Source organism: Ursus maritimus, unplaced genomic scaffold (genome assembly GCF_017311325.1).
Source record: "Ursus maritimus isolate PB19 unplaced genomic scaffold, ASM1731132v1 scaffold_10, whole genome shotgun sequence".
In the NCBI taxonomy this organism is placed as follows: domain Eukaryota; kingdom Metazoa; phylum Chordata; class Mammalia; order Carnivora; family Ursidae; genus Ursus; species Ursus maritimus.
The window spans coordinates 11,829,629-11,855,066 of NW_024423344.1; the positions used below are offsets into that span (position 1 = coordinate 11,829,629).

Consider the following 25,438-nt stretch of genomic DNA (forward strand, 5'->3'; position numbering starts at 1 on the left):
ACTTCAACTGTCCTTTTGCATATATATTTTTATTATGTCACCTCAAATCTTTCTCATAAAGGATTAAGTAAATAAATCCATCTATTTAATTCTGTTAGCTCATGCCTTTACCTTTCTGTGTCCAAGAGTGGCAACTCTTATATTTCACATGAAAGTAAGACAATTACATTGGTTTTATTTACTACTGCCTTTCTGAATAGTTCAAAATGAACCTTGATCCCATTGTTTGTGTAGCTGGGGTTAGATATGACCATGATTGTTTCGAATGTTGTAATTAAGAATATTATTCAAAGAAATTGTGCACTATGAGTAACTCCAGACAAACTCAACTCATAGGGTTCTTATGAAAATTAAAGGGAATGCCATGAAGAAAATTTAGCCATATTAACACTTTCTTTCTATTACATGAGATTTCTGTCCCCTCTTTCACATAGATTTTCCATTGACTGAGGGCAGTACAATCACTCCTTTGTGCCAAAAAGGATACTTTCCCTGTGGGAATCTTACCAAGTGCTTACCCCGTGCTTTTCACTGTGATGGTGTGGATGACTGCGGGAATGGGGCTGACGAGGACAACTGTGGTGAGTCCCCCACTCAGCTCCACATGCCCACCTCCCTTTGGGAATGCCCTCAAGCTGTGCTTGGACCAAATAATAATTGTCATGAAAGGGAAGAGATGATTCAGTATTCTATAGAGAATCCTATTGTAACACAAATAATTGCTCCCCACTTTATTTGTGATGATTACCAGAATTTTCACAGGTAGAAGTTGCTTAAATCAGAAATACAAAATTGAGAAAAATAGAAGTCGTATTTTGAAGTCTACTTGGATGACTACCTCTTTTAAATATCTTCCTATGACTACTTTTTGGCTTGGTAATTTGGTTCACCTGCAGGAATACCTTTCATAAAGTGTAAATGGGCTCTGCCTAGAGAATTGATTCATTGAATGGACCTATATTGAGAGCCCACTGTGTGCCAGGGACTGTTCAACTCACCTGGCCAGAGCGGGCTCAAGGGAGAGGAAGTCTTAACCTCATGGAGTTCATATGGGCCATGTGAAGAAGGAGGACAATAAACCCGTACATAAATAAGCAAATGGTATTTAAGTATTAATATTTATTTAAATAGTAAATATTTCACTAACATAACATAATAAAACTTATTATTATAAATAAATAAATAAATAAATAAATAAATAAATAAATAATATTTCAGAGAGTGATAAGTTTCAGAAAGAATAGGAAACAAGATGGTGGGATAGCAAGTGAGCTGAAGGGAGGGTTACTTAGAGATGCAACCAGAAGAAACCTCTCTGAGGTAATAACATCTGAATTGAGAACCAAACCATGAAAAACTGTAGACGAACAGAGTTGCAGACAAAAGAAACAGCAAGTGCAAAAACCCTAAGGCTCCATGAAATAAGAAAATGTGTTTGTGGGACAGGAAAGCCAGTATGGCTTGAGCAGAGCGAACAGGGATATAGAGGGTGAAGAGGTGAGCAGAGGCCAGATCATGAAAAGTCTTACAGGCCATTTCAGGTCTGTATGTTGGGAGTGTACATATTGTCTAATATAACCTGTATATTTTTACTTGAAGAAGCTGATGCCAAGTTGACATGTCTAGTTAATGAACAAGTAGACGCTAGAACCCAGATCTCCTGAATCTGCAAGAATCTTGTGTGTTTTCTACCACATAGAACTGCCATTCCTTGGCACTGCCCAACTAGCAAGCAAAGTGAGACAACATTGTGCAGGAATGCCAGGCATCTGTCTCTGGAATCTGCTTTCCTGCCCCTGAGTGTTCATGCCTGCTTCCCTCTGATGAAACCTTCTTCCCTCACCTCCTGTGGATCTTCATGCTCATCCTTTGGAATGAAGTTCAGGTCCCCCTTTCACCTGAGAAGCTTGGCTTCCCTGGCCCCACTTCCCCGCCTGGAAGCTCGCCCATAAGTCTAGGATAAGCACCTTTTCTCTCTGTTTCCACAGCATCCTGGCTGTACCTGTATGGTCATACTAAGGGTGCCTTGTCTTTTCACTGTACTTCTTTCACTAGACATGAAATTCTTGAGAAGAGTTCTTCTTTGTGTCTTATTTGTTTTGGTGCCACCAGAGCCTAAGACAGTAGAGTATATTGTAGGTGCTCAAACACTGCTCAGTGATGAAGGCAGCTGTCTGGATGCCAATGGGCAAGTCAATCAAATGCTTGGCATTCCCTCTTCACTGCATGGGAATCAGAGTCCCTGCATGTTTATCTACCTCATGAGGATGTTCTGAGTGCAAATTAAAAATAATTTGTGTAAAGGCCTCAAATAGAATCATTTTAAAAACCATTGTGGGGGCGGCACCTGGGTGGCTCAGTCTTTAAGAGTCTGCCTTCGGCTCGGGTCATGATCCCAGGGTTCTGGGATTGAGCCCAGCATTGGGCTCCCTGCTCAGCAGGAAGCCTGCTTCTTCCTCTCCCACTCCCCCTGCTTGTGTTCCCTCTCTCGCTGCCTCTCTCTCTGTCAAATAAATAAATAAAATCTTAAAAAACAAAACAAAACACTGCGGATATTACTAAGAAATAGAAACAAGTTAAAGGTTTCAGGGATCAAAGGGGACTTGTGGGCAGCTATTTAAATTTACTTTCTATTTGTATGAACTTCAGTATCATACATTATAATATGTATCTTACCATTTTAATAACATATATTAAAGTAATGATATTTCAGAATCAGTCCTCTTTTTTAAAAAGAATAGAATTTTCTTGCATAAGAGGAGAAGGAAATTTGGCAAATAAGCAGGTTATGTCCTCTCACAAATTGAGAAATTATTTCACTCTGTAGGACTAGATAGTCTTTATTAAAAGGAACTTTGCTTTTGCTTTATTAAGAAGGTCAGGTGACACATATTATTAGTCATTACATCTATCAAGTACGTATCTACATAAACATTTGCAGCAGTATGCATATGACAAAACAGTTCAGATTGTATTTTCTTCTGAGGACCTCAAAATTAAAGACGAAAATTAAACGGTCAGCATTAGAAACAAGCAATATTTTTCAGGATGGATATATATGTAAAATAACTATCTATTTCCATTATCTATTTTCTGATACAGACATTTGAAATATTTGTAACTGCAAAAGAAGGGAAAACTCCAGATGTTTGCCTAGTTTTTTCTCCCTTACCACCTATGTTATCATTCAATTACTTAAACAAATTTTTAATTGATTTCATTATCAATTTTTATATACTTTTGTTTTGTAATTTGATATTTGATTTATAGAATAACTGACACATATTCATCACCGTTTCACAGGAGACACTAGTGGATGGGCGACTATATTTGGCACAGTCCATGGAAATGCTAATAATGTGGCATTAACACAGGAGTGCTGTAAGTGGTATTGATTCAAAGACTCAGTATCAGCTTTTCGAGCAACATGATTTGCGGTGCATGGATTTATATGGGTAGTGTGATAAATTCCTTTTGGGAATTTCAATTTCAGATCAATGTATTTCAATGGTGAACTGGTCTATTGTCTGCCATGGGACTGAAGAGGTGGAAGAAAACAGCATACTCCATTCATGTTCATTTTATGTATTAGCCTATGATTGCAAGAATATATAGGTATTGAATAATTATGATAAATAATAAAGATCTTTTTCCCTTTAACTACTTTCTTCAATAAAGATATTGAGCACAAACTACTTTCCAGCCCCTCTGTTAAGGACTGAGTGTACAATGATAAGTGAGATGTGGCCCCAACTCACAAATGCTTCACATTGTAGCAAGTAAGACAAATCCTAAGGGAAGCAGGGAAGGTGCAATATAGTGCTAAACTGGAGGAATGATGTTTGCACAAGGGAATGTGGAAGCCCATTGGAAGAAATAGAAGGCTGTGCCAGGGGTGGGGAAAGATCCACGGAGAAGAGGACATTGAGATGGACTTAGGAGTGTCTCGATGAGGGAATGCGAGGAGGTAACAGGATGACCAGGGGAGCAACATCTGTAAAGCACTGGGGTAGGAGGGTGCAAAGCAGCTCCCGATGCACTTTGCAGTGGTTCTGAGTGCATGGGACAGAGGAGCTGGAGCTGGACCTAGACGATGAGGCAAGCCCATAAAGGTTTCAGGTGCACGCTTTGGACATTGGCCTCTACCCTGTAGATAGAACTATGTCTTTACACATACCTATATTACATACATGTGTATAATGTGTACCTAGGCATAACTTGGTGGGTGCTTGTACAATTATATACACGTTTGCTATGTATATATAATGCATACATATTAACACTATATTAACATTATATTATGCACTTTATAATACCAGTTTATAACCACCACTTATTATATGCTTTACTATACATACACAGGAATATCATATATAAAAATTAGAAATTAAAAGATTAAAAATAAATATAACTGAAAGTTTTAATATTTTCTTCCTGAGCCACAATAGGTCATCTTGTACACATCCCATCGGGGAGATCACTGCTGTACACAGTGGGCAACCACCAAAATTGTGGGCTTGTTTTCTTTTAATGAAGAGGAAGAAGCACGTGATAAGGAGCATTTGTGAGACTGATTCTTCCACCAGAATTATAAAGAATGGATTAGCACAGTGATCAGCAACCCTGGGCAACTTTCCCCCCCAGAGAACATTTGACAGTTGTTTGGAGACATTTGGGTTGTTAGAACTGGTGGGTTGCCTCCAGCATCTAGTGTGTAGAGGACAAGATGTTGTCGCGTATCCTATAGTGTACAGGACAGCCCCCCCACAAAGGAGAATGGGCCTCCCCAAATGTCAACCTTGCCAAGGTTGAGGAGAAAGAACAGTGAAAGAGATACTGATCAGTATGTTTCCTGCAATGCTTCAGACTAATACTCAGAATCCGAGCCCAGAAAATGTTAGTGAGAAAAGTGAGATAGAGAGAAATGCAGGAAGCATTTCTGAGGAAGAATCCAGAGCCTGTGGGTAGGACTGACTTGCGGGTGAGGGATCTAGGCTCCCATTGCTGGTTTAGACAACAGGCCCAGCTTGGACTACGTGGGATTCTTTTATTGGTAAATACGAGTTTTAAACGCCAGGTTTTCAATCTAATAACATAACCACTATTTTTAATGTCAATAAACATTGAAGTAAATATTGTGAACTTATCTTTCAGAAGTTGAGCTAATTAGCATAAACTTATAAGCAACATAGAATGTTTTCCAGAATTTTATATGCTAGAATGCATCTTCTGAATGAAGCAGGGACTCAATAAAAGTTTGTTGAATTTGTTAAAACTCAGTTAAATTGATTTTAAAAAGTATGGATAAAAGTGATTTAAAGGAAGAAGAGCAATTAGAAAGAACTTATTTAAATAAATAACAATAAATACAAAAATTGGGGAAAAAAATCCTCATTTTCTTAGCTTCCATCAAAACAATTACCCACAGGATCAGAGGCAAAATCAAGTGCTCCATAAATATCGCTCCTCTTTCTTTCTCTCTCTCTCTCTCTCTCTCTCTCTCACACACACACACACACACACACAATGATTGTCTGTCCCATGGGACAACTTCGCCTGGTTTCTCCATAGATTTCTCACTCCTTTTATATGCCATTATTTTAATAATTATGTAAGCTTCTTCGCAGTAAATTCTGAATGTTTCAGATAGATGGATCTTTGGTTTTCTCAGTTTTATAGCTTCTCTACAATTTTTATCTTCCACTATAATTTTATAGTAATAAAAAACAAAGAACCAAAATAACAAGGACTCTGACTTGGTTGATTTCAATAAGCCACAATGGAGGCTATGGAAGAAGCTGCATCCCTCTCTTCTGTCAGCTCCAGAAGGTTGAAAGGTGAAAAGAAAGGAATTTAATCTTAATCAACAAGCATTTATTGAGCAAACTCTTTGTGTCATTCAATTCAATTAAATTGACTCAATTATACCCATTACAGATTTACTCCATCATACTAATGTTTTTCATCGAGGAGAACTTAATCTTGCTTCACTATATGCTTTTTTGCCATTTAAACCTTTCTGTGGTTTCTTTCTAATCACTTATTAAGTGCCTCTGAAATGACCCCTGGAAGCTAGAACTGAGATGAAACACCATATTAATCTACATTTGACTAAGTGAGAATTCTTATTTGCTTTTGTTATGGGCCTGAATTAGTGCACTGAAGGTGGAAATGTTATACATTCAATGAAGAGAGAACAATGTCATTTATTAGAGATAAGACAAGTATTTATTTTCCCCAGTGAAATACTACTCTTTTGCCCCCTAGTTCTAAATCAGTATCCACAACCCTGTGACTGCAAAGGAACTGAATTGGAATGTGTAAATGTCGGCTTAAAGTCTGTGCCAGTGATTTCCAGCAATACGACATTACTGTGAGTAAAATTCACATCTTGCTGATATTTGCCTGTAAAGTCATATGGAAACCATATAGTCTAATTTAACCTCCCCTTGTTCTGTTTTATGTTACTTGTATATTAACAAAATAATAGAAGCTCCCTTTAAACCACCTGCTATCAGAGAATTCCTCATGCTTCATCTCCAGGGAAAACAAGTTTTTAACCCTGAGTGTTAGATTAGCCTGGATATCATTTAGCTCACAAATGTCTGTGGTCTGGAGTGTTTATTTCAGTTCCTTTCTGATCTATTGTTTTTACTAAAATGCCAGTACTGTACAACTAAAAATGGAAATAAAAAGGAAGACCACTAGCTTATTCTATCTCATTTTAAATAGAGGTAATTGCCCAAGATTGCAAAGATAGAAAAGATCCATGAAGCTAGCTGTGTTATCACTGTGCAAGTTTTCCTGTACTTTGCAAAAATGTTTCGAGAGCCTCAGGAGTTTGCAGTCATGTTATACTTTGAGCATGCACGTGTTGGTTAGGATTTTCTGTTGGTTTTTTGTTCATTTGTTTGTTTGTTTTGTTTGTTGTATTTTGTTAAATTACCCGGAGAGTAAAGATGTTAATTCACCATAGACATTCTAGTCTATGATGCTAACTGGCCAGACTTGTCAAATGTTTGCAAACTGCTTTAATTTTGCTTTATGGACTTCTCATTCTCACATGAGGAAGTTTTCAGTTACTACAGTCATTTTCAAATGTGTGTTAAGTAGCATGAAGTATCATTAAATATCCTGTTTTCAAGCATGCACTTTCTAGGGAAAACTTTGGTTGGTCATTATACCCATAATGAAGTCTGCTTTACCTGTGATTTTAGGTCTCTTAAGAAAAACAAAATTCACAGTCTTCCAGATAAAGTTTTCATCAAATACACAGAACTTAAACAGATGTAAGTAACTATTAACAGTTTCTTCATGAAGAAATCCTTGTGATGTTTTATTTAAGATGCCTTTTATCTTTAAGTAAAATGAAATATAAACTTGATAATCTTTATCATGAAATTTATTTTTCCAAATGTAATTAAGATTAGGAAATTAAGCTTTGAAAACTAGCATATCATCTTTCCATTTCATAATTTAGAGTAGCTGAATTGATTTTATTTAAACTATTTTTAGAGAACTAAATTGGAGTTGAGATCAGGCATCTTAATAAGAAAACACTTAGTTCCATGAGATTTTCCAAGATCATTTGGAAAATGACATTGTCGATTCAGAGGCACAAGACACACTTTTTAATTTAAGGAGGAATGTTAGTATAGACCAGAATGATCAGATCATTTAAAACACATAATGATAGGATACAGCCTATCCCCCAGGATAATAGGAACAAAACTACAATCTTAATGAAATAGTGATAGCATATCTGAGGAAAGAAAATGTTAATAAATAGAGCACAGTCAGCAGTGAAGAAATGGTAGTCAGCAGGAAACAAAGTATCAAGATGCCATCTTCCGAGAAAGAAAACCAGGATGTGGGAGGCATAATCTCTAGAGAAATCTCTCCTGGAGGACAGGGATAGATTGTCAATATCCACCGTAACTAGCATGAACTATCTTTTGATGGAGATTACCTTTGCTTTGATTCCCTGCTCATCAAGCAATGTTATGATGACTGCATTACCTTCCCAAATTATTCATACTAAAGTATTTGGGCAGTTATCTTGGATAGGGTATAGGAACATTCCTATTGGTGGAACTGGAAACCTCCTATTTAAGTAAAGAAATTGAGAGTATTCAACTTCTTATGCGTTTGGTTACTGTGTGTCAGTTCCTCTGAGCCCCGTCACTCTGGGATAATGAAGAGATCAAGTTTCTACACTTGCCAAGATGATCATTAGACTAGATTTAAAAATTAACAAGGTAATGTTGTAAGGCCCCTTGGCAGTACAATCATATTGTTTTATCCTTCAGCCTTCAGCGTATAAAGTTTCTGGAAATGTGAAATATGTTAAAATCTAGAAATGTAAAATATGTTAAAAGGAATAAAAATAATCTGATCTTTGGCTGATACTGGACAGACATATTTCATTTAAAATGCCATCAACAATTCTATGCTCTTCCTGAATTTACGTACAGATTTTCTCACACAAGAAAAGAAGTCACTGAAAGACTGCCATGAGTGAGGTGGAATCTTATGTGAACAGAGATAATCATGCCTGGGTTTGATTACAGCCTTTGTAAATATCATCTTATATCTCTGTAAATACCATCCTGGAGCATGTGGTCATGTTGACATCGTCACCATGGAGTAGCTGTGCACGGACTCTGGGTTTCCAGATTCCTCCAGAGAGGAAATCCTGACTATACTGCTACTAATCTTACTGGAAATTCTTAGAATCACCACATGTTCATTCTATGAATCAATATTGCGCTTGCAACTGCCTGAATAATGCTCAAGGGAGGAAAAATAAAATAGCACTAGCAGAAAGGAAGGAAAAAAGAATATGCGTGCCTCTGAGTTGTTGAGTACCTGTTTCAATTCTATGATCTAGAGTCATTGAAATTTTATGAATTTTTAATTAAATCTTCTTATTATTCATGAGACAACTAAAGTCTGCAATGGTTAAATGATTTAACTAAGATCTACAGTTAGTAAGTAGAAGAGGCAGAATTAGCGCCCCTATCTTCTGATGCCCAGTGCAGTGTTTATTTTACAATAACCAGAAACTAGAGATGGAAAGAAATCATTCTAGCATCAGATTGAATGTTCTACCAACACGTACATGCAAAACTCCCTTCTCTACATTTGTCCTCTAATTTGGGGCAAGTTGACTTCTGGAAAGGCAGAGAGATCACCAGGCGATCAAGCAAAGGAGAGTTAAATTTCAACTACTCAGACGAAGCCCTTTTGTGGACCTCTGATCTATGTTAATACTTATCTCTCATAGTATCAGCTAGCCCACTTATGGGAAGAATATGAAATCACTCCTTTTGATAACTCAGGCCCCAATGTTTCCTAGTGAAATAAAATAGGGATTAACCTTAATTGCCCAGAGCAGCTGGAAAATTCTCCAAGTAAATATTTACTTCTACTTTGTCTGAGAAATCCTAAGTGCCACATCATTACCCAGCAGAAGCTCTCTCAATGCAAGCTGTTATTTGATACTTTCTAGGCAGGTTGATTCTGCCAGAGACTCAGAGAAAAGAGATCAGGAGACCCTCATCAATAAATACTCACCAAGTATCTATTTTATGCAAAGTACAGCACAATTCCTGATATTTACATAGCACTTTTTAAAGTTTACAAAGAATCCCAGTATTTGGAATTCTCATTTGGACTTTGATCTCCAAAATCTGTGAGGTGTGGGCAGACATCATGAGATCCTCTCAGGAATGAGGATACCTACTCTGGAGAGGGGTTGTTTGCCCAAAGGCAGCCAGCTGACAAGTATTAGAATTTGGCCTCAAAGCCAGACCTCTAACTCTGATCCTTTGGAAGCTTAGCTGCAAGATCCAGTCTCAGAATATTGTTATTGATGAAAACGTCCACTAACCAAACTTTGATTTGAAAATAACTCAAGTTCTTTATAAGCATTACTCAAATATCACAAGGCAGCCCATGAGCTCACGAGTACCCCCCGCCCCTTTTCTCCCACTCTTCAGCAGCTCCTGCCACTCCTTCTCCAACCTCCAGACTGAGACACCCTCTTCCCTGTCCTATCATACACTTACCTTCTCCTTCCCTATTCTGCATTACAATAGCCCAAATAACCACAGTAGCAAAACCCAAACCATCCCCAGGAGAAGGTGTCTGGGGAATGGACAACCCCAGAACCCTCGGTAGTATTCGGCAGGAGGGTAACAGCTCACAAAACCACATGTTCATTCATTCTTTCAACAAATATTTGTACATACCTGCCAGATGCCAGGCACTGAGGATACAGTAGTAAAGAACACCTACGAAAAGCCCTCTCTTCGTGGAACTTAAGGTACAATGGAGGAGGATAGACAATAAATTCGAAAATACATAGTGTGTTAGATACTGATTAGGGCCATGGAGGAAAATAAGCCAGGAAGGGAATGAGGGTGTGCTGAGGAAAAGAAATTTCCAAGAATATGTTGATCCATTTTGTCCTGTCACATAACTCTACTACTGCAAAGGTATCTTTAAAGCTCCCCATCTTTCTTAGACTTACTCCATGAAACTGATCAGAACACACCCAATGAGGGGCGCCAGGGTGGCGCAGTCGTTAGGCATCTGCCTTCGGCTCAGGGCGTGATCCCGGCGTTACGGGATCGAGCCCCACATCAGGCTCTTCCACTATGAGGCTGCCTTTCTCTCTCTCTATCAAATAAATAAATAAATAAATAAAATCTTAAAAAAAAAGAAAAGAAAAAAGAAAACCACTTGATCAATGCCTGGTAGACGTGTAAGCAATATCAGCCACACGTTTGTGTTGGACTGACCAGTTTTTCAAAGAACAAAATCAAGTTGGTCTGACACACCCTGATTCTCATGTAGTCCCTTGTTCACTTTCTCTTCGAGGCATTCACAGGCAGTGTCCTAAATAGCCTGTTCTGTGATCTTGCCCAGAACCAACATCAGGCTCATCTTTCTATGCCCTGGGATATATTCTAGGAGATCACTGAATCTACCTTTGAGTGAATCTGTGGTCTAGAAAGCTCTAAATATTCAGTGGATTGAGGTCATTTAGACATCCAGAAAAATAAATTCATAAATCAAAATGAAATTTTAATTGCCAAATGAATAAATGTTGTTCAACTTATCTGAATGCTTTTACTATTGATCAGATTACTCATTTTAATAATCTTTTAAAATACCAAGACATTCTAACATTGGGGGAGAACTTCAAGATGACCTTTCAGACAAATAAAATATAATTTATAACATTGACTGTAATACTTTATCACCACTATCATGGAAACCAACAGCAGTTCTCCTCCTCATTGTAACATAAACCTTATATAAATTAGAAATTCCTTCTGAAACATGGTTCTTGTTCAAGACAATCGTTGGCAACAAAATGTAGCTCAAGGAGTCTGCCTGGCTCATGAATACAAAATGTTGCATTACAAAATAGCCTATAGGGGCACCTGGGTGGCACAGCGGTTGGGCGTCTGCCTTCGGCTCAGGGCGTGATCCCGGCATTCTGGGTTCGAGCCCCACGTCAGGCTCCTCCGCTGGAAGCCTGTTTCTTCCTCTCCCACTCCCCCTGCTTGTGTTCCCTCTCTCACTGGCTGTCTCTATCTCTGTCAAATAAATAAATAAAATCTTTAAAAAAAAAAATAGCCTATAAACATGCATGTCATTAAAGCATTTATTTGCTTTAGTTTCAGGTACATAAATTCCTGGCGTTTCTGCTTGAAACGTCCTGACAGCTGAAACAGCAGGAATTCATGAACCAGTAAGTTATTCTTAGAAAAGCCATTCAATGTAAAGTATATTAAATGGGCTCATATCTCAACTCGGAATAAAAAGAGGACACCACATGCCAAATTGTCATGTTTCCAAATTTCCCCTCATATTCACTAAGCTTCTATTCTGCAAAGAAGAAAGGGGATAAGACAGGATCAAGTTAAATTTAACTAGCCTGAGTCTGAGACAGGGGACTTGGGGCTCTGGTTCTCTGTGGGGTGCCAGCAAGCTGAAGCCAAACTAGAAGACTAGAGGCTCTTCATTATTTAAGGAGTTGGAGACTTAAATCGTGTCAGGGAAGGCAGAGAAGCTGTACATGTCCAGTGAGTCATGCAGATCGAAAGTACAAAGTCAAATTCACAGTTTATGACTGCCCATCTCTTCAAGACTGAGAACTTGTAGATAAAATGTGCATTCCACTTCCGAATTCATTATCTTGAATAAAACATAAATTGCACTAGTTAGGTGGTAAATCTTATATTTAAGAGGAACTTCAATATACCTATATTATAGCATTATATTCTTTTTCTATTTTCATTTACCATTGTAACATAATTCATTATATTAATTGTCATTACATCACTCAAGGGCTCTGAAATGCTAAAACAGATATTGATCTGTATGGATTCATTCTATTCATAGCAGAACTTTAAAACCAAAAGCACAATTTATGCTGCAACGAGAACCATCGCTTCACAGACATGGTGCAGGGGGAGAAGGGTTGGAAGGGCATGAGGTCTCCATGGGTTTCAAGTTTACTTTGTAGGATTGAAATTGATGCTTTGTCTACCTGTGGGTGTAATGCATGTGCTCTGTAGTACCAACCTTTTCCACTTGGTGGTACACAGAGAAAATGACAGTATTTAACATTTAGGGTAACAGATGGGTTAGCTGATAACTGGGAGCTGATCTCTGCCTTACCTAGCTACCTGAATGTCTGAAGGCTTCAATATCCTGGCGCACCTATAATGCCTTCATGACTCAAAGGCTGGGAAGCTTTGCAAGGGAATGAATAGTTACAGTATAACAAAATTCAGAGTCCAGTCAGATGCTAAAGGAGCACGTGTCCTATGAATAGTTTTGCAGTGACAATAACAATTACGAAGTTGTTGTATAAGATTTTAGGAACCAAATCAAATAAAAATAAGAGATAGGGAAGCCATTCAAAAGACTATGTAGTCATTAGTTACTATTATTAGTGGACATTTCCTGCTCCTAAATACGTTTAGAAAATATGAATTCAAGGCTAACCTCCCATTGTATAATGAGCACAGGAAATGGAAATTGTTCACTTAGATACTCCCAACAGTGCTATTATTGAATAATACTATATTGCTAAATTGCTTCAGGGGTTAAGTAAACCATGACCCCGTGGGCTGAAGTTGATGTACTAGCCCCAGTTCAACTACTCATGCCATTTGTGACCTTGGGCACCTTACTAACTCCCTTTGTGCTTCTCACTTTGCATCTCAAAATAGAATAAGACTTACCCTCTCCTTTTTCCATGGGAATAAAATGAAGAGAAATAGGGAATTAAAGTTGGAACTCCGTGCTGAAAAAATAAAGCTCGACAGTGAGACTGGCTGGTCTCACATGGGGCATATCTCTTGCAAGTCAGAATAAGAAAAGTCTAAAACAAGACCACTTCGCTCCTCAAACTCATCACACATGAGCTCAGCAGTGCAAACCAGAGATACCCGAATCTCGCTGTGTGGGTGCTAGCGGGACAGAAGCATTGGCTAGGTTCACAGCCATCTCTCGTGGGCAACACCTCTACTGCCCAACGTAAGAATAGGACTTGGGACTTTATAAGCCAGTTTCACAAACTGTCTTTAGATGAAGAAAGTAGAGACCACATTCAACGACTTGATAAAATGCCAAAACCATGATCACATGACTCTTGTCTTATTCTTACCAGATTTCTTCAGCATAATTGTATTACACACATATCCAGGAAAGCATTTTTTGGATTACATAACCTGCAAATATTGTAAGTAACTTCTTTATAATTGTGAGTACAATTTTAAGTAAAGACTAGAACGGTAGAATGGTCATTTTTGAAGGCTTGACTTGGCCATAGCGAAATGGTAGAAATTGGTTATCACGAAGTACTTAGATTAGTTATTATGCTAAAAGAATTATTAAAAGATTCCAATCTTACCAGTTACAAAGGCTCTCTTTAACCTCGTCTTCTCAAGTTTGGGTCATTTCCACAATATTTTAGCATTTTATTTTTTTCTAACCCTTGCTAACTTACCTATATATTTTCTTAAAATTCTAGTCTACTAAGGATGTGACCAAAAAGGACAGAAGCAAAAATAACCTACTTTTGTACTCTTAACAAAATGTAATATTCCAACACATTACTTTTGGCCATTTTGCTGGTCCTGGTCCTGGCCCTGGTGTCACACACACTAGACTTGTTATCTGTATCCCCTGGCTGTTCCCTGATTTCTCCCCACCTTCTTATCCAGTTGGGTGCTTTCAGAAACAGATGTCCATATCCATGATCAGCAGCAGCAGCTCATATTCTAATTATATGTGACTAAAATGGAGTTTTGAGTTTGCCTAATTGACTCGCTCATGCTATTTATAGGTATCTCAGCCACAACTGCATTACAACTCTCAGACCCGGAGTATTCAAAGACTTACATCAGCTAACTTGGCTGTAAGTATTCTAGCTTTTCCTTCCCCCACAAAAGATCAGTCTTGATGACATACATCAATGCTTATAGTTGCCATCTATTTATGTATCTTGATTATTATACTCATTTTTCTGACTGTCACATAATCTGCAGCTAAGCAATTCAGATAATGGCATGCCAAATGGTAGTTGTGGGCAAAGAAATCTGTGCCATGCTTTTTCAGGTCGTTTTCGGAGTCCATCCAGTGTTTATCTATTCCAACACTTCTCAACCTCAACTCTGTCGGCATTTGATCCAGATAATTCTTTGATGAGGGGGGTGTTCTTGTGCATTGGGGGATGTTTAGCAGCACCTGGGGTCTCTACCCCACTGGATGCCAGTAGTCCTGGCTCCCAGAGTTGTGACAACCAAAAATGTCTCCAGACATTCCCAAACGTCCACTGACCTAGAAAGAAAGCAAGTTAAGGACTTGTTTGATTTCCAGAACATTCACAGAAAGGTCTGAAAATATGATAGCTTGTGGTGTTTCATCATTTTCCAGGCTGAGACACCAGCTCTGTACTGAGGAATCTCACATCAGATGTTTGTGTTTTCTTCAGAAAAATGAACATTGGGCAGTTAGAAGGTTCTATGTGTCAGTTTGCCCACGTCCTGTAGGTTGGCCTGGCCTAGTGGAAAAAGCCAGAACTTCAACTTCATCCAGATCCTGTGTATGCCGTGGTCCTATGCTTAATGTTCCAGGCAACTTTCTTCATCTTTTCAGGCTGCTTTTTTTCTCCTCTGTAAACTATAATTACAGTTCCTTTCTAAGAGCAATGTTGTGAGGATTAAATCACAGGGCATATGTAAACTGCCACATGTAGAGCTCCTGGCATATAGTAGGTGTTCAATGTCACTCCCTTCTCCAAATCTTACCCTCAGGGACCCCTGAAAGTAAGAGGAAATGTTACCTGGTTTCAAAGGTAAAGAGAAAAGAAGACATTTTTCCCTTTAGTCTATTTCTTTCTAGGAAAATACCGTATATCATTGGAAACGGTGATTTGAATATATGAATATTTTCACTCTTTCACCCTCAAAGCTCCTAATGACTTTGTTTGTACAGACTTTATTAAATGCATCCTTTAAGCACTATGAGACCAAAGAACCATTTGTGATTTCCTAAGAATTTTTTTTTCTCACTCACTCTTCTTTCAGTCCATCAGTAGGTCAAAGCATTCACCAAGCCTGTATTCAGCCAATTAATAATTCAGCTTGTGCTGGACCCAAGTATCCAGAGGTGAAGGATGTGACTCGGGTCTTGAGGTCCAGTGGGAGGTGGTTGCAGGCAGAGAAAACAATCAGGATGGAGCTCATAGGGCTGGGACTGGGGTGGTGGGAATTTGGAGGAAAGAGCCAGGGTGAAGGAAGGGCTCTCAGGGAAAAGGACAGGGGCCAAATGCAGACAGGCAGGAAGGAGGAGAGCAGGTGTTGGGGGAGACAGGATTGTCATGGGCCTTTTCTTGTTTCCTGGTTTAATTTCACAAATGTCTCTAATGTTGGAAATGTCTGTGATATGTTTTTTCAGAATTCTAGATGACAATCCGATAACCAGAATTTCACAGCGGTTGTTTACTGGGTTAAAGTCCTTGTTTTTCCTGTAAGTGTTCATCTACCCTTCAGTACATCTGTCTATAGATTGCAATGACATCTAACACCAGCTTACAAAAAGAGCTTTAAAAAACCTCAAGCCTGCTAACATTTTTATTAATCAAAACTTTTCCTGTATGTCCAGCCACAGTTACTGCGATTTCCTGGCCATGGCTCATGGTATATTTTAAGACTCCTGGTTGATTGCTTTTTGAACTCCTTTAATTTCCTTTAATCCTAAGGCATGTTTGACTTGCAGTGGTTAACCAAAGATAGTATTCATTTTTATCTCCTAACTACACATAAATCTATCAGAATCTCCCGGGAGTTCGGCTCCGGCTACATTTTTAACAGAGGGAAATGTGCCTTTGCCCAGCGAGAGTCACTAAAAATTCCAAAATCTTTGTCCCACCGACAGAGCTGTTCTCATAATTACATTCTCACTGTTTATTAATACACTGGAATGATTTATCAGCAGGGGATTATTATGTTCCTTTATAGTTGATCATACAGCATCATTATTTTTCCATTTGTCAAAAGCGACCACAATATCATAAATTAATAGTGCAGCTTAACATGCCGATGGGTTGTTTTCTTTCCCCCAGTGCCCCCCTGCTATCATTTCTTAGATTTAATATAGTTTGTGATGTGGCCCTTTAATACCGCAAATGACTAATGTTTCCCTTAAGAAAAAATTCTGGATGCAGGGTGCCAGAAATGATTGCAAAATTTGAAGTTTACAAGGAAAATTACCATGAACTTCAAAATTATTACTCAATATATACTTTTGTTTCATCTCATAAAATTAAACTGTACAATGTTTATTCCCAGGTTATATATCATACTTTTGCGTTCATAGTTTCTTTGACACCTGCTTCCTTTTCCATGCTGTACAAGTATCTAGAGACCATTTTGAAGAGGTAGTTATGTCTGTATTCTTTATCCGGATGCGTTGATTTTAGCATGCAAGTTTCCAAATTGTGGAAAGAGTAAAAATGCTGTTCTTAAAGTGGCATATCATTTTGTTTCTAATTAACATCTTCTTTGCGTAAAGGTCTATGGTTAATAACTACTTAGAAGCCCTTCCCAAACAGATGTGTGCCCGAATGCCTCAGCTCAACTGGATGTGAGTACGCATTTAGGAGCTACGTTGGTCTTCACCCAGATTAAGGAAACTAGACCGGAAGTTAATTCATGATTACATAAAAAGCGCACTGGTGATCTTCTTTCCAAAACCCAAATCCGATTATGTTATTTCCTGGTTTAAAAATCTTTTGAGAATTCCTGTGGGTGTGCAGGTCAAATTCAGACTTGCCCCTTGAGCACCCAAGGTTCCCCATTTTCTATCCTTTCCTCCGTCTAGTCTACTACCCCGCTCCTCCTCCTCACGTCCCTTCCTTCCCGATGCACCAAACTGCTATAATCAATTCCCTGGGCATGCATTATTCCTTCAATTTGAAAAGTCTTTCTCCTTTATTCTTTTGGTTAACTCCAACATTTCCTTCAAAAGTCAGCTTAAACATCCCCTCCAGGAAGCCGTCCCTGACATACCAGCTAGTTTCGTCGCCTGCCCCTCTGCCTCTTTTACACTTTGGGCAGACGTGCACCATGCCACCTGGTCCCTATACTGCATACCTCTCTTGCTATCACTATCACAGGACCGTTGGTTTACTTGTCTGTCCCCTACTGTTCTATAAAATCTATGAGGGCAGAAACCCACCCTGGGATTTACATCCCAGCATCTGTACGGTGACCAGCACATATTTCCTGCTCAACACAACTTTGTAAGATGAATGTGCTAAACCATTTCCACTCCTTAGCTTTGAACCAATACTGGCTGAAAACATTTAATCCATCTACTTCATGGCTTCCCTACCACCACTCCCCATTTCCTGCCACCTTCATCTTCGTGGTCTCCTGAGACAGGCAGTATTGCCACACACAGTGATCTCTTGCCCTGTGAAATGCTGATTGTACCCCCCCCCCCGGAACTCTTCTCATTCTCAAATCAGGGGATTCGATACTCATAAGATGATAAAACCGTAGTACTTCAGCTTTTGATCCTTTCTGAGCTAGCTTTACAATTACTTGTTACAACTATTAGGTGCCCTTGTGTTTATTTACTGACATCTATCTATCTATTTATTATTTATATACTGTTATCAAAAAACTTTTAAAGCAATAGAGGTCTCATGTAAATGTGCCACTGCTGAAAGGGAAATAATGGTCTGAAAGACATGAGAATAAAACTTGTTAAGAATAAGTGACAAAAAACAACTTAGAGAAAACACATGAGCACATCTGCACAAGGAGAAGCAAACAGGAAAGGGTGAAGTTAGCAGAAAAAGATCAGGGCCCAAGCCTGTCCCCTAAAATGGACATCAGCAACCAAGAGGAGATCGGGAACCAGCATCAAAACCCTGGGTTCTGGGATACTCATGGTCACTCGAGGCTCCCTCAAACACTAGGGAAAAATGTAGACACCAGTGAAAATACATCATTAGTAAGATTGTCTGATTGCACATGGAAACAGGCCTTCAAACCAAGAGGACAGAGAACTGAGAGGTCAGGCCCAAAAAACCCTAAAAAGGCAGAAAAAACTGTGCCCTGGCCAGGCTCCTCCACCCTCACTTGCCATCAGTAGGGCTATGCTCTCGACTCCTCACTGTTATACTTGTGAAATGTAAAAATATTTATTCCCATTCCATTTAACAATATTTGGACTTTTAAGAGAGCACAGTGTTCATTATTTTAATCACAGTATATTAAGGCTGAAAAAAAATACCAAGTTCCTACAAGACCACCTGGATGGCTATAAAATAAAACTTAAAAGGGAATGACAAAAGGATTGGTGATCTTGGCGTTAACGTGAGAAATGTTCAGAAGCAGCAAAATAGCTATTGTTATATATGGGGAAGATTGTAGGATGCAGACTATAAAAAGAAGTTAGGAGACTTGGTGGGAAAGTCGCCTCTGTCTCTTTCCTTGGTGCTGCTAGAAGTGGTAATGTCAGAGTGCTCCCGAGGGGGGTTCCCTGATCATGTGCGAAGCGACTGTCATAAGGGATTCCCAGCAGGATGTCATAATTCTGCCAGTGCTTCTCCAGTGTCAGCACACATCACAGACATCATGAGGACCAGTTAAGACCTCAGTCCATTTGCAGTGATGTGGATGGAACTAGAGTATCATGCTAAGTGAAATAAATCAGTCAGAGAAGGAAAAATATCATATGATCTCACTCATAGGTAGAATTTAAGAAACAAAATAAATGAGCAAAGGAAAGAGAGAGAGAGAGAGACAGATGAACTATTGAGAACAAACTGATGGTTACCAGAGGGGAGCTGGGTCTGGGGGATGGGGGAAATAGAGGATGACAATTGAGGAGGGCACTTGTGATGAGCACCCGGTGTTGTATGGAAGTGTTGAATCACAATATCACACACCTGAAATAACATAACACTGTATGTTAACTATACTGGAATTAAAAAAAAAAAAAAAAGACCTCAGTCCTAGAGTAGGACTGGGGTAGAGCCCTAGAGTCTGCATTTCTAAGAAGGTCCCAGGTGACACCGAGGGCTGTCCCAGACACACTGGAGCAGGGCTAACTCAGCAGCAACATCTCAGAGGCAAGGTAGGAAGAGTGGTCATTTCATTTCTGGGTTTCAGCACCAAAAACAAACAAACATAAAACAAAAAACAAAATAAAAGAAAGAGCAGTCGCTTTCCATCATGCAGCTGGATGCATATCCTGACTCCGGTGTTCAGTATCTGGAAGATAAATTTGCCTGAGTTTCTCCTTTGGCAAAATAGAGATGAAAGTATCTACGTGATGTTGGGGGAATGTGAGCATATAAGGATCTGTAATGACATGGTTTAGCGTCTAGACTTTAGATACAGACAGATCTGGGTTAGAAGGTCAATTCTACCATTTACCAGCTGTGTGACCAGAAATTAAGTGAATTCCCAAGAGCCTCACATTCCTCATACGTTAAATGGAGGGGGAGGGGGAAGAAATAATATCAACTTTGCAGGAGGGCTGTTATGCACTCAGAACAGTACCTGACACCATAAAAGTCTAATAAATGGTAGTTACCGCTATTATGGTGGCAATATAATTGTAATTAATAGCATGGTATCTAGCACAGAGAGACACTCACAAAATGTTGGGCTGCCCTTTCCCTCAATTTTATTAAGTTCGAACATTAATCGGAAGGGGAAAAGAATCATATTATTAATTATATTATTATCCCTATAATAGGGAGAAAGCATAAAAATTGGAATGAGGGGAAAAAATAAGGTTCAGAACCATTATATCAACAAAAAGTGCCCGTAGACATGATTTGTGCAAAAACATTCAAAATATTTCTCCTCCATGCCTTTTAGGGATTTGGAAGGGAACGGGATAAAATATCTTACGGATTCCACCTTCCTGTCATGCACTTCACTCACAGTGCTGTAAGTATACAATGGAAATCAGTAAAGGAGGGGAGACCCAATAGATTTGGAAGTCAAAGAAAACACTGACAAGGAATTTTAAGGTAGTGTTTTGTTTACAGCCTTGGTCTGAAACTGCACACACAGATTTATCGATTTTGATGGTGGGGCCCAGCCTTCAATTTAGCTGCCCAGCATTTAGGTCTCCAGCTGCTCTCCTTCTTGCCGAGGGCAATCATTATTTCCATGCGTCCTCTCAGCTGAGCTGGCGTCTAACCCTGTGATCACCAAGGAAATGAGATAATGTGTGTGAAAACGGTTAGCTGGACAGCAATTAGCTATTACTTCCAGTGAACAGTTATCCCTTGATGCCTCTTCTTTCTCTTTAAAGAAACAAAAATAATAATTTTATTCTTAAGGGAAGAATATTTAATGCGTTCTGATTTGCCAAAGATTCTGACTGGTGATTCCGATTGCTGATTGTGTTTTTTTAAGGGTGTGGGGGGGGTAGGTACACACATGGATCGGCTATGGCGCATTTGCACTGGTAAAAACACAAGAATTTTGCTTTGGTTTTAGCCGTAATTGTCCACATGTAGTAATCAGTTAGTAATGTTTGATGGTTGCACATGTGGTTGGAAAAGAAAAATTGAAGTATATTCCTTTGTAGTAGTCTAACCACTGTTTTTCAACAAAGTAAGAACTAAGGTTATTGCCAGGCTATGTATTCGTCAATCAGATTGCAGACTCGCGTATTTAATGAGAAAAGAGGGGCGATCCCACTCAGGAGATGCAAAGAGTTTATTCCTTTTCTCATAGATAATGAGAGAGAACCCTGGTAAACTAAACAAGTCCCACTGACACCTTCTATTTTATAGCCCCACGTAGCTTTTGAATCCCCGTCACACTCATGATCGCATCTTTTAACACCTCTGTAAGGCAGTTAGCCGCAGACCTCCTCTTTCTACCGAATATCTTGGAGAATTCCATTTCTAGACAAAGGAAATGTAAAACCACCGTCCTCCCCACCACCACCCAATTTAAAATCCACGTGTGGCCCCAGAAACCGCTATGGGGTTGGTTTAAGCTTTGTTCTTTCTGGCCTTTTCCTAAGGAATGTGCCTCACACAAGGATCCTCTCAAAGCCTACTCTAATTAATCAACAGCATCCCAATTTGACATCCATGTGTGTATATTGGGAAATGAACACTTTCTGAAATGATCAGAATCCAAACGAAATGCAGCTTCATAGACCACACTCAGCACCTCAAATTACCTATGGCAGCATTTCCTAGGGAGAACACGTGGATATCCTTGGTGAGAAATTCGTGTCTTATGTTCCACACCAGAACACGCCTTCCTTTGAGATTTCAAAGGAGGCCTTATGGAATTACCCCCGGATCAGTGGCATCTCCCAATGAGAACTGGTTCTTACAGCAGACACAAACCAACAGTGCTGACTCTCGCCATGTCTTACAGGTTTCTGCCTAGAAATCAAATTGATTTTGTTCCAGAGAAGACATTTTCTTCATTAAAAAATTTAGGAGAACTGTAAGTAGCATTGTCTACTAGGAAAATAGGATTGCTTCTTCCAAGATTATAAATTTAAGTGACTAGGGAGGCTGCTTTTTCACTAGTGGCAATCTAATCCTGGCAGACTCCTGGATGTTCGAAATCAATTAAGAAAACCAACATTATCCTAAAGTCAAAAGCAAATTAAAATCCAGCAGTGGGCTTAATGCAGATTTAGCCTACTCTAATTTCTCTCCTTATTTTCTTTGGGTGATTTCATGTGTGTGTGTGCGTGCGTGTGTGTGTGTGTGTGTGTGTCTGTGTGTGTCTGTGTGTGTGTGTGTGTGTTTTGGAGCAAATGAGTTTTCCAGAGCTCCTTAAACTCAAGGATCATTATCTCTAATGGCTGGAGTACAGTTAATTCTCAATTAATTGTTGCTAAATGAATGACTGACTGAGATCCTATTAATCATGACTGAACAAAGGAACAAAGATGCTTATTATCCCTTGAGAAATTACGAGTTCCAGAGCAGATGAAGCAAACACAAATGTCTAGAATGATTGGATTTATTGAAAAATATTCAGAGAGCTCATGTAACTTTTTCTGTTCAGATATACGTTTTGTGGAACTAAAACTTTTAAAAGCATCTGTCTTGCTATTAATTCATTGCTACGCCCACAATTGTGTATCACTGGAAGTTGAAACTAAGTCTGTTACATTACAAAGGGGGTGACTTGGGTACAGAACTCCTCCTCCTGATCTGAAGACAAAAAATGGAAATTAATGTCTTAGATAACCTCTCCCCCATTCTTTATACCTCGCTTCAAAATCCAGGAAGTATTGGGAAAATAACTCAGTAAGAGTAACTTGAAAACTAATTCATGAATAATCAAAATAATTCAAATGAATTTATAAGTTTCACAATGAAACCCACCTATATTTACTAAGTGCCTGCTGTGTGCAAGACACTGCATTAGAACTAAAAATATTGTCATTTTATGGCAAAAAGTGAAAGGCAGCTCCCTCAGAATCGCTCACTCATTCTTCACGAGGGCATTCCCGATGAGACTTTAGAGGGTTGATAGGGATTGGGGTTATAGGGTAGAACATGCAAGCAGCCCAGGACACGCAGGAGCATATCTTAGGTACAAACTTAAGGAAAAGTGGTACAGAGTCCACATTTTGAAAAATATTCTAATCCTTTTTTTATCCTACACTTTGGCAGAGCCACACACATTCCCACCCCCCAAAAAAGAGCCTGATTAAGAGATATTCGCTTGTCTTTTTAAAACATCACCAGTAATCTATTCCAATCCACTGCTCATCAGTAAGCGAAAAGAAATTCAGAAGTTTAGAGAATTAACTTGAACAAGGCACTTTTACTTCCTGAATTTACAAAAATGTTAGATAATTTTACCATGCCTTCATGACAGCAAACCCTGCTGGAGAGGAATAAGCACATTTAGGTGAGGCCACTAAAGTCCTTTCTTCCAAAAGGCTGTACTTTGTTTTTCAACATAGCACTGAGCAGGATGTTTTCTAGCCGCACAAAACACCGTCATCTTGCTCTGTCGTCATGCTCTCTCTGACTCATGCGTACCTGCAGCTCCTCTTCTCACATGCAGCCCCAGATCAGAATTCCCAGCTGGCAGGACATCTACACTTGGATATCATGATAGCACCTCAAAAGTAATCTGTTACAATTAATTTATAGATGACCTTTACCCTCTTGCCAGCTTCTTTTCCTGAACTTACCATCACAGTGGTATTGGCATTCTTCTTGGCAGCCAGGCTGGAAGCCTCTTCCTTTCCCTCCAACCCTCTTTACACTTCATGTCCTACCAGATGGTGAGACCTGCCCGTGACCATCTTAAGCCCTCATCAGCTTTCACTTGGTCCAGAGTCAAAGCCGCCTGCCTGGCCTCCATCATTTGACTCTCCAAATTTTCATGCTTCTGACAGAACTATCATCCCATGAACCAACCAGAGCATAGTATGCCCTGTCCTGCTTCATATTCTCACTCCTTGTTGCCAACTTTCAATGTTAATGCTCAGAAGAATCACAAGGGTTACCGGATTAAAATGCATATTACCAGGCTCCCTCCCAGAGATTCTAAAGTGATAGTTCTGGAGTAGGCACCAGGAATGTGCTCTTTTTATAAGCATCCTCTTCGGTTCTAATGCCTGGACTATGCTCTGGGAAGTTCTGCCTTGGAATGTAGTCACAGCCTTTCCATTTTGTCTCCAGGCTCATTTCCAGGCTTACGTCCTCTACATCTCCCTATACTCCCATCCTCCACTCACGCTGGACCATTTGCCAACACCAGAAGATGTCATTGAATTTCAAGTTTGTGTTTCACTGATCCTGCTTAACTCTCACCTGAAAAGCTGTTCTTCTTTTATACTACCTATGAAAATCATAAAGCTTTGTTCAAATAGTTCCTGATTTCCAACTCCTTCCTCTGTTTTTTTTTATCAGTGCTTCTATAATAGCACTTGCTTCATTCCTTCCCTGTTTTATAATCTCGTTGTTTATTCTAATTGTAAACTTCTTTAGAGAAAGACCTAAGTCTCAGTTATTTGTAACTCCCACATACCCATCAGCAGCTCCAAAGCATCAAAAATAGATGAGATCTTTTGTTTGAGTCTTAAGTAATTGCATGTCTGTTTCGCTTTTGAACATCTTCCCTTCAGAAGGATATTTTGGACTCTTGAAGAGTCCTGATTCTTTCTGATCCGAGCAAATCCCTTTCTACATTCTGTAGAAGCACTTCCTGTGATTCTTCGTGGATTGGGCAGTCCTATTATATTTCATTCTAAATTTTCAAATTCTTTATAAAAAATAGTACCATATCAAAATAGATTTAAAATGTGTGAACTTATCAATTCAAGATTATCTGGGCAGATAATATGTGGCCACTACTGTCTTAGCAGAAATGCAGAGTAAGTAGAAGACATAGGTCTTGGCTTCAGAAAGCTTGTAATACAGTTGGATAAACAAGATATCACATACTTGAACCAAATAAGAATCACAGAAATAATGAATGATCAAAGTGTACAGAGAGTACCTGAAACAGAGGAAATTAATCGAAGTAGACATTGAAGCCAGGTTGGGAATGTGTTGGAGAGACACTCAGAGGAAATTCCAGACAGGAACTGAATGAGCAAAATGTCACACGTCTGAAAGTGATGGAAAACATATCCATTTGGCTGACTCACACAGCCTTGTTTTGTAACAAGTTATCAGGTTGGTTAAATTGGATCATATTTTCTGTTACGTCAAATGGGATGATGATAATTGTGAGGAATACTAACCATGTCATTTATTTCTGATGTAATTGTGTTGGGTTTTCACTGTCATCAACAGGGACCTGTCTAGCAATATGATAATGGAGCTACCACCCCACATTTTTAAAGACCTGAAGCTTCTACAAAAACTGTAAGT

At 39.1% G+C, this 25,438-nt stretch overlaps 1 protein-coding gene across 1 annotated transcript in view; it reads left to right on the forward strand.

Annotated features, from left to right (window-relative positions):
• The window catches only part of RXFP2 (relaxin family peptide receptor 2), a 67,811-nt gene that overhangs the window by 28,268 nt on the left and 14,105 nt on the right, over window positions 1–25,438 (forward strand). Inside the window, exons 5-15 of the mRNA XM_008692206.2 lie at window positions 435–581; window positions 3,304–3,381; window positions 6,268–6,373; window positions 7,218–7,289; window positions 13,694–13,765; window positions 14,372–14,443; window positions 15,985–16,056; window positions 17,101–17,172; window positions 20,430–20,501; window positions 21,960–22,031; window positions 25,361–25,432. Of these exons, the coding sequence (XP_008690428.2) occupies window positions 435–581; window positions 3,304–3,381; window positions 6,268–6,373; window positions 7,218–7,289; window positions 13,694–13,765; window positions 14,372–14,443; window positions 15,985–16,056; window positions 17,101–17,172; window positions 20,430–20,501; window positions 21,960–22,031; window positions 25,361–25,432 (907 nt within the window). The remainder of the gene's footprint in view (window positions 1–434; window positions 582–3,303; window positions 3,382–6,267; window positions 6,374–7,217; window positions 7,290–13,693; window positions 13,766–14,371; window positions 14,444–15,984; window positions 16,057–17,100; window positions 17,173–20,429; window positions 20,502–21,959; window positions 22,032–25,360; window positions 25,433–25,438) is intronic.